The following is a 10388-nucleotide window of genomic DNA, read 5'->3' as shown; positions in this document are numbered from 1 at the left end:
TATATATATATATATATATATATATATATATATACATGTATATATTTACACAGAAGTGGCATTTTAAGTGTGTTTGATTTTATGTGGTCATAGCCCCTGTCACTTGTCAGATTCCAGTTTCTGGCTAAAAAACCTTCTTGGTGGAGATATAAAAAAGAATAAAGAAAAGAGAGTGATGAAAGAGAAACTACTTTGGAACATCTCGCAAAAAGAATATAAAAGCCAGGATGATAATGGAGAGATGAATGAGGGATGATGGAGTAATGAAGGAGGGATAAAGGAGAGATGAAGGAGGGATGATAGAGGGAGGTTGGAGGGATGATGACAGATGATGACAGATGATGAGGGATGATGGGTGATGAGGGGATGATGGATGGATAATGTGGGGATGATGGAGGTATGAAGGAGGGATGATGGAGGGATATCTAGAGAGCAGTTTCAGTTCTATAAACAGGTAGATCAGATAATCTAACAAACCCCAAAGCCAAAAAATCTTTTTTTCATGACTTTTTTCAGTCATCAGTGTTTTGAGGACATATTTAGAGAAACGAGTTCACATTCACAGACTGAGATACAGTTTCACATTTACAAATAATAAAAACTACTTTATATACAGGCCTAATACTTTAGTAATATTGTTAAAGTTCTTCCCCAGACATGCTTCAAAGTATGTAAACATACTCTGTTATGGCTAATAGTTTGTTTAACATGGTAACATAGAAAGACTCTAAAACGGGACTGGATGCACATCTACTTTTTCTCCCTTATTGGGAAATTCTGGATCTGGCCCCGCCCACTGCCACTGCTTGTGCTATGTTGACTGGTGAAAGAGCAGTGCACATCAAGATGGCTAGAAACATTGGAGAGATTCAGCCATACTTGTGTGAGCCTAACGGCAGGTTCAGTCAGGGGGCGGAAGAGTCATGAAGCGCCGCAAAATGTTACCCACTTCCTTTCGGGCTGTTCAGAATGGATGCACCGTGGTGGAGAACTCCACAGCCAGCTCGCCATCTGCAGTGATAGTTTTTTGGCATCCTGTCTTAACCCGCCGTCAGTCAGACGCAAAAACAGATGACCAGTCTCTTGTGCACCAAAACTGTAACAAGCAGGCGTATCTCAATCCTAATTATGAGGTTGGAATCTTTTATTTTTTTATGTTGTTTTGTCAGCTTATTAATTGTAACTGGCAGTGGTTGAAACAGGGTTAATACTACTACTACTACTACTACTACTACTACTACTACTAACTAATAATAATAATAATTAATATTAATAACAATAACAATAATAATATATTTATTTGGAGTCTTTAAAAAACATCTTAAAAAAATTAGTTCAGCCAGCAGAACTTTACGTCAGCAGGCGAGTCTGTCTGAATGGAGCGTTACATACGTCGTCTTTATCATGTGGCACTCTACAGAGCTTTCCCACTTAAACTTTTCTCACACTCTCAGACTGTGACCAGATATGCCGATATTGTTTCCAATTTGTGTGTGTGTGTGTGTGTGTGTGTGTGTGTGTGTGTGTGTGTGTGTGTGTGTGTGTGGTGTGCAGTTTCTAGTACTTTGCCAGGTGTGTACATGTCCACGGAGTGATTTTTCTCTAATATTCACCACAATTGTGCCACAACTGTGCAAGATGCATTGACAAAACTTTACAGGTATCTTGTGGTCATTTTCTGTAAAGTTCCTCATATGAGTTCCTCATTTATCCTAGAAGTTCCTATCACTTTTATCAATATCAATATATTTGTCTGGTTTGTTATTGACCACAGCAGAAATAATAGAGAGGCATTCAACCTGATGAAACTTTATTGTACATTTTATTATACATGTTCTAACAATAAATATTATTTAATGCTCTGGTTAATTAAATTAAAAACCACATCTCATGCATTTACATATATTATATTGCATATTATGTAAACATGTAACTGCTTTATTCAGTCTTTGGTTGAATCAATATCAGTTAAGTGTATGCTATGTGTAACATTTTTACCACTTCACCATACTGTCAGACAGCCCTTTCCGACGGGGAACTGGAGCCGTCATCTATTAGTTAGTCAGTGTTATTGTGTGACTTTGTTGTTTAAAAAAGGGTTGGAAACTAACAAAACTAACAATAAGAAAGTAAGGTTTTCCATCTCGATTAGTTTTTATAACCGAACATAAATTGTAAAGTTTGTAAATTAGTGAATGTTTCATGATAAAGCTCTGTCGTGTAGTTTCATGGCTCCACATTTTAAAAGTGATGAAACAGTTTAAAGAAGTGAAACTGCAGTCTGACAATGAAGGGATGAACTGATGAAAACACACACACACACACACACACACACACACACACACACACACACACATACATACACACTGTACATACAGACAGACACACACACACACACACACACACACACACACACACACACACAGCAGCTTTTTGTCATGCATTGGCCATTACCCACACATACACTCACATGTACATACACCCACACGTACACGTACACACACACATACATACACCCACACGTACACGTACACACACACACACACACACACACACACACACACGCACACACACACACACAAAACAGCTTATTGTAATGCATCGACCAACACACACGTACACACACCTGGATCAGAACAAATCACATACACATTGTTACATAAATAAACATGAAGGTCAGCACACGCGTTTCCTCACACTGACTGCTTGTGCATACATGTATACGTATATATGTAGCTAACCTTTGTTTCTCGCTCCTCCAGCAGCGTCTCCAGTCTCTTCTGAGCGGCTCGTCCTTCGTGGTCGTCGCTGACGATAAGGATGATGTGGTTCCACCTGAACTCTCTCATAAGGTCAAACCAGACATGAGCCTGGTGCGAGTACGGAGGCACTGTCCTCAGGAACGACAAATGGATGCTCTGAGGAAGGGGAGGAAGAAAAGGAAATTGTTGAAAGGAAACTGGTGTTAAACAGACACACGTGTCGGCTGTATGTTTTGTTTGTAATTTGACTGAACTGACCCTTTAAACCATTTCCTCTCGATAGGAAATCTCAGTATAGCAAACAGCTGCTACTGCTTCTGGTGTTAAAATATAAAACACCCCTGCTTCATCTGACTGATAAACATTTAAATATTTCATCACTATTCTTAATCTTATGGAACAAACTGAATAGTAAATGGAGAGTTGTTCATATTCTGGGATATTTTGATGATATATTTCATCAATATTGTAAAAAGTGAGAGAGACTTTGAGTGGTTTCCAGTGCAGTCACATATCTGAGAGAGTCTCTGAACTGGGACAAACTGGACTAAATATTCTAAAACCTGCACTTAATGGAGCTTGAAGGCAACACAGGAGAGTCTTGCTTTTTACGAACAATCACCATATATACTTGGTATTCTTTATTCTATCTATTGAACAATATAAACAACATCAAATGTTCATTTTATTACAAAATACTAAAACAGAAATAAGTGAGATCTGATTTACATGATCAGAATATTCTATAAAATGTAAATATTTTGAAGAAGAAGAAGCTGTTTCATGAGGAAATGTTCAAATGGACAACCGCCTTGAAGAATGATTAGGCTGTTATTCTATATATCTGTCATTGTCATTAAATCTCATGTTCAGACTCCATCCATCAACATGTTAGTCCATCTCTCAATACTGTCTGACTTCCTGTCTGTGGCTCTAAGCTCCAAGCCCATTGGTTCCTACTAAAGATGTAAATCTTTAAAATCACAATTATAGGGTTTCATCAGTATGTTCCAACAGCAGCTGGTCACTGCTGTTTTAATCAAACAAAGAGGAAGAAATAGTGACTTTATTTATGCTAATTAGTTTAGTGACCTGTATTTATTTTGACAAGCTGTTAGGTTATGAGGACTACTCACATTCACACGCATTACATTTTTTGTCAAGCTTCACATTGATTTACATTTAAAATTGTATTCAGGGCTACATTCAAAACGTTCAGGGTGAAGCACTGAAAAATGACCTGCCGCAACAGACGCCTGTTACTATAGTAACTCCTATCTGCAAGCTTAAGGCGAACGACGAGAGGGAGGGAGAGTTGCTGTGCTGCTGCCAGAGGAGCCGCTGACTGAGTTCACTCTGAGCAGCAAGTTGCTGAAAGGGTCTGAAAATTCCCAAAGACGGCGACAGTGTGCGTGTGTGTGTGTGCATGCATGTGTATGTGTGTATGTATGTGTATGTGTGTATGTGTGTGTATGTTTGTATGAGTGTGCTTGTTTGTGGCTGAGTGTGTGCGGATAGCTACGTTTGCCACAAGATTCAGTGGTTGTACAAGCTCCTAATTCATACTGATATTAAATATTTTGGCAATAAAAAAGACCTGAGGCTATAGCCAAACAGCAGGCCCTAAACACACCCCTGTTGTGCCTGCCCAGTATCCTCCTCTCTGCTACTCTTGTACTATTTAAATTGAACAATCGAGATTGGACTATGATTGGTGCCATCCCGCCAGGCCTTATCTGTTTCACTGACGGAGTCTACTTTGGTGCATCTGTGTTTGCCATGATGGACAATAAAAATCTCAACGGAACTGATTAAGTAGAAAGAGGTTTAGGGACATAAAGAAATGATTGTAAGTCATACAGATTAGTTGGATTCACAGGTACACCTGGATGTCATCATAAGACAATACAGAGGAAATATGACAGGACCCAGGAAAAAGCCCTGATGAACACCACCCTAAAGAAACATTTGCAGCTAAAATAGGTAATACTTTTAAAACTATGAACATAATTCTGTGAGACTCAGGAAGCTATTGATGTAAGAACATTAATTCAGCTTACCTTGTCAGAGTAGATGGACATGCGTGTCGTCAGGCCGACCACTGGAATTCGATAGAAACCAGCGGTGTAGGAAACGGGTGTTGGAGTGAGGTGGTCATTGGACTGAGAAGGGTGACTGACCAGGATCGCATACACCTGCAGAAGGAGGAGAGAAGAAGAAGAAGAAGAAGAAGACATTAGGGTTTGTTTCCAAACTGTCTTATTGTCTGAAACTAGATTTTTCTTTGGTTATGTTGTATCTTAAATTAAATAAGAATATGTAGTAGTGAAATGTAACTAAGTACATTTACTGAACTACTTTAAGTTTACGTGAGGTACTTAATTACAGCATGTATGTGACAGCGTTAGTTTTCAAATTTAGATTTTACATTTGAAAAGTTTATACAATCTGATGTTTAGTAGACAATTAAACTCCCCAACAGTTTATACAAGTACAAACAATTAGTCCATTAATCAATTAGTCAATTGAAAGAAAATAGATTTAAAAAAACAAAAAATATATTTTTATAAAGTTAAACATTTCTTGGTTATCATTTTAATAATATTAATAATTGTAATTTAATATGAGTAAACATATTGAAACATGTTGAGGTTTGAATTTGTTGGTTGGACAAAACAAACGTTGTAAAGGTGTCACTTTGGGATCTGGGTAATTGTGCCATTTCTGTTTTTGTTATATATATTTTTTCAAACCAAACAATCAATCAGTAATGGAGAAAATCATCAGCAGATTACAGTTATCCCTTATAAAAATAAATATTAGTTAATACATCAAAATGGTATCCACCTCAACCTACTACAACAGTAAAATCTTGCTTTTACATTAATGCTCGAGTAATAATAATTAATTAATTTTATACTTTTAATACTTTGCCATCATTTTATTATTCCTTTAGAGGAAGAAACCTTTTTATAATATTTGATTAAGGAAACAAAAATAAGTCAGGTTCTAATAATTATAAATTATTTCAAGTTTCAAGTTCTATATTTGTCATTTGCAGTCTTTGACCTCAGGCTCCACAAACAATGCTTATTAAATATGTTAACAAAGAAAAAAACACACGTCAAAATGGGAATCTGAAACATATAATTAAAGTTAAAATGCAGAGATTAAATAAATATATAAAACATTAAAAAAAATAATGTTCAGTAGGCTACCTGTCAAAAGTGTGTGGTAGATAGTAATTGCAAACTGGATAAACTGTAATGTTGCATATTTTGAATTTTTTATGCATTAATGTACCAGACTTAAATGTGAAATAATTTCTACATCAGAAAACATGTGAGAAGCAGTCTGTGTGTGTGTGTGTGTGTGTGTGTGTGTGTGTGTGTGTGTGCGTGTATGCGTGCGTGCGTGTGTTTGTGTGTGTGTTGCTGTCTTTATAATCCGTCCATCCCTCCTCTGGGAGGATGGATGGATTATATCTCTGTTTCTGCAGAGAGAAAATGTTAATCTCTCTCCACGTCCATCTCTCTCTGTCTCTTTCTGTCTCTCTCTCTATATATAACTGTCTCTCTCTCTCTCTCTCTCTCTCTCTCTATATATATATATATATATATATATATATATATAACTGTCTCTCTCTCTCTCTCTCTCTCTCTCTCTCTCTCTCTCTCTCTCCACAACAAAGCGTCTGTCCGGCACGTCGACGCCATGTTGGCCTCATTTTTTCTCCAAAGGAAAAACGGCACTAAAGGATGTTGAATGTGAAAACATCTTATCAGCTCAGCTTTCTGTATCTGCGTTCGTTTGTATTAAGGATTCATACTTTTCCCACGAAACAAAAAACTGTGTCTATCTGACAGAAGCTCACTATTCTGGGAATCCAGTGAAATTACCGTGTTTTTAAAATTTAACTTCAGCTACAGTCAAAAGGCAGTGGTCATATTTCAAACAACACTAAATGCAACAAGGAGAAATTTGCATAAACCTATGGATTTCCAAACTTGACAGCTTTATTGTACTATTTGGTAGAATTAATTATTATCAAGGCAAAGAACGCCATTCATGAGTGCAGACCATACACACATGCACACACACACACACAAACACACCCTTGTATCTTTATTGTTCAATCTTTTGTAGTATTTTGTCGCAAAGCTGGTGCCAAACATTGTGTTTTGTTAGCTTTATTTAGATGGTCAAGCCTTCAATAGACGACTCTGGTTGGCCAAAAGGAAGTTACTGTCGTGCTGCTGAGTTTCGCTTCCATGCCCACTCCAAGAATGGCCTCCACACACGAGGATGTAAAGGATTTGCGTATTTAGTGAGACACATATTTTACAACTACAGTATACATATATTTGTACTTATCAGCCTATTTGTTTTGTTTTTTACTTTTTTTCTCGTTATTATATTTCACGTGCAACAGGAAATAGTTTGGATGTATTCTCGGGAAGCCTAGATTACAGTATTTCTGAGTTGCTAAAACACTAAAATCCATTCGCAAAACCAAAGTTGCAAGTGTACAAACCACTTTATTGATTGAAGCACACAGTTTGTAGAACTTTAAACACTTCTCATGTGGTTAGACACAGCTAGCAAATCGGAATCGCTCTTTGTGCAAAACTGTAAACACATTGGCATTCAAAAAGCACATGTAGCATTTTGGTGCACTTCAACTCAGAATGGCACAACACAGCCCCAAAAGTAACACACTGTTGTCATCGGTAACACACAAGCACTCAAAATTTAACACACCTGTTTCAAATCAGTAATGTGTTGCACCCAATCAGTAATGGGGATATAAAGCCAGGTCAAATCCAAATGGGATGTGTGATTTTCACAATGGAGGGCAGGAGAGAAGGTGGAAGTAGAAGGACGTGGACGTGGACGTGGACGTGGACGTGGAGTGGACGTGGACGTGGACGTGGACGTGGACGAGAAGGAAGAGGAAGAGAAGGAAGAGGAAGAGAAGGAAGAGGAAGAGGAGGAGGAGGAGGGGAGGAGGAGGAGAAAGAGACAGAGGAGGAAGAGACAGAGGAGGAGGAGGAAGAAGAGACGGAGGAGGAGGAGGAGGAGGAGGAAGAGGACGGAGAGGAAGAGGAGGAGGAGGAGGAAGAGGAGGAGGAGGGGAGGAGGAGGAGGAGGAAGAACAAGAGCCATCATTTCCAATGAAATTAGAGCAACAATCATACACCATGTTCTGGTTCATGGAATGAGTATGAGGGAAGCAGGACTACGTGTTCAACCAAATATAAGCAGGTTCTCTGTGGCCTCCATTGTCAGGACATTCAGAGAACACAACCGGTAAGTGTACTATCATTTGTGGTCCCTCAAATTTACAGTACAGTATGTACAGTTGTCTCAGTAAATTACTGTAACATCTCTAAAATTGGCCCTTTTCTTGCAGTATTACAGTATAAACTATAAGTATTACATAAATATATATTTTATGTATTTACATATTTGGTTACATTGCATTAGGTCTGTCTGTACAATTCTAACAAGATGTTTTATTTGCAGAATTGAAAGACTGCCACATGCCGGTGGAAGGAGGGTATATTCTCCACAGAGCAGGAGACCATTATTGTCAATATGGTCCTTCAAATATCCATTCGTCTGCGAGAAATACAACAGCGAGTTGAGGAAGACAACGAGAACTTGAAGGAATCAACAGTGTGAGTCTCTCCACAATTGACCGTGTCCTGAAACGCAACCTGTAAGTCTCAAACAAGTCTACAGAGTACCATTTGAGAGAATTCTGAGAGGTGTAAAGAGCTAAGTATCAATATGTACAAGTAAGTAATACGAATGTCCAGAGATTGTAAAGCACTATTGAGTACTGTACATCTTTACTGTGTTGAAGAATGCAGCACATGTATACAGAGTCATGAAGCCTGGAATGCTATGTATTTACGTTATACAAAATGAACTTTTCTCCATTTCTATAGAGATGTTTAAACTGGATTCCATGGAGAGGCCTCATGAGTGCATCTTCTGGAGAAGCTGGCTTCAATTCACCAAGAGGAGAAGGAGAGGCCGCATATTTATTGGTCAAGAGCCATTGTCGAGTTGCCAGGGCAGCGTGGTGGCAACGTGACCATAGTGCTGCCATCAGCAGCTACGGGTTATTCACCGCCATGTGACTTATGACCTTACAACACTGCCCATCTTATAACGTTTCTGTATGCTCTAAAGGAAGCATTACTGAGACGTGAAGAGAGAGGTGATGAGCAGGCAGAGATCCCATGTACGTGGTATCGGGGAACATGTAACTTTCACCGTGGTCCTAGATACGTGAGTGGTTTGAAAATAACCACGTTTTATAAATGTGTGCCTCCCACCATACTCGCCCTTCCTTAATCCCATTGAAGAATTTTTTTCTGATGGAGGTGGAAGGTCATGACAGAAACTCCTATGCACAGGAAAATCTCCTTCAGTCAATGGAGCAGCATGTGACAACATTGGAGTGGAATCGATTCAAGGTTGGATTCGTCATGCAAAGGATTCTTCCCGTTGTTAGAAGGGAAGGATTGCCTGTGACGTTGATGAGGTCCTGTGGCCTGACCATGCCCCGAGGCATGATGCTGAGGCAGAATGATTCCAAGACATTGCTATCGATCTGCTGCATATTTTGTGTGTGATATTTTGTGGCAGGATTGTGCCAGCACTTCATAATATATCAAATTTTCCCCTGCTCTGTTTGAGTGCAGTGTTTGCATTTATCTCTGTAGTGTGAATGACTGCGTGTTAGTGTTTATGCATTAGGGATGTGTGGATATCTGAAAACAGTGTTGGTTTGGGTAAAGATAACATAGTTCTGAAGCATTGTTTGATATAGCAAGACAGTCAAAGGTTTGACAGTGTAGCTTAAGTTTGGTGATTTGGTTTTAAGGTGTGCGGAAAGCGAGAGAAATGTTCAAAAAATGTGTTTTAGCAGCTCAGAAATACTGTAATACACATCCTGGATTGAACCCTAGCTTGTACAAAAACTTTATATTTCTGTTGTAACGTCTCGACTTTGTCTTTAGTTTATTGTTCAATTCCTTATAAAACAACAAAACCTGCTAAAAAGAACCACCACCTGACAATTAAATTATATTTTGTGTGTAAAATTACCTCAATTATTACCTCCAATTCCAGGGCTTACCTTGTTGTTCTTGTTATTGCTGTTAAGCTCCTGTCAATGAAACTCAACACAAATAAAAAGTCTCCCAGTGGCTCAAGGAGCCTAAATCCTTTCTTTACCTGACAGCTTTTAAGGTGAAATGTCTATTTAACTCCACTTCCCTTAATATGTTTCAGGCCTTCATTGGTGACCTGAGGTTTCTATTATATAAGACTAATAATAATAATTTTAATAATAATAATAATTATAATAAGATATGTTTTTATTATCAAGTCAGTCAGACTGGTACTCATGTCTCATCAAAAATTTTGGGGCACTTTTGCCTAAAAATGACTTTACTGATTAATTGATTTTGAAATTTGTTAATGAGCAATTGTCTGTTGATCGATTGTCTCAGCTTAACCCTTGCGTTGTCCTCGGGTCAAATTGACCCGTTTCAAAGTGTTTTATATCAGAAATATGAATTTATTTCAACCAAATTGCCCAAAAATAAC

At 38.2% G+C, this 10388-nt stretch overlaps 1 protein-coding gene across 1 annotated transcript in view; it reads right to left on the bottom strand.

Moving 5' to 3' along the window:
* Positions 1 to 10388, bottom strand: part of grin1b (glutamate receptor, ionotropic, N-methyl D-aspartate 1b) — a gene marked incomplete at its 5' end in the record, with an annotated part of 59172 nt that overhangs the window by 37670 nt on the left and 11114 nt on the right. The window contains 2 exon segments of the mRNA XM_032516580.1: positions 2742 to 2918; positions 4823 to 4957. Coding sequence (XP_032372471.1) covers positions 2742 to 2918; positions 4823 to 4957 — 312 coding nt within the window.

The sequence above is a fragment of the Etheostoma spectabile genome, chromosome 5 (genome assembly GCF_008692095.1).
Source record: "Etheostoma spectabile isolate EspeVRDwgs_2016 chromosome 5, UIUC_Espe_1.0, whole genome shotgun sequence".
Taxonomy (NCBI): Eukaryota; Metazoa; Chordata; class Actinopteri; order Perciformes; family Percidae; genus Etheostoma; species Etheostoma spectabile.
Note: the sequence above shows the minus strand (reverse complement) of the source record. Positions and strands in the feature narration are given on the sequence as shown.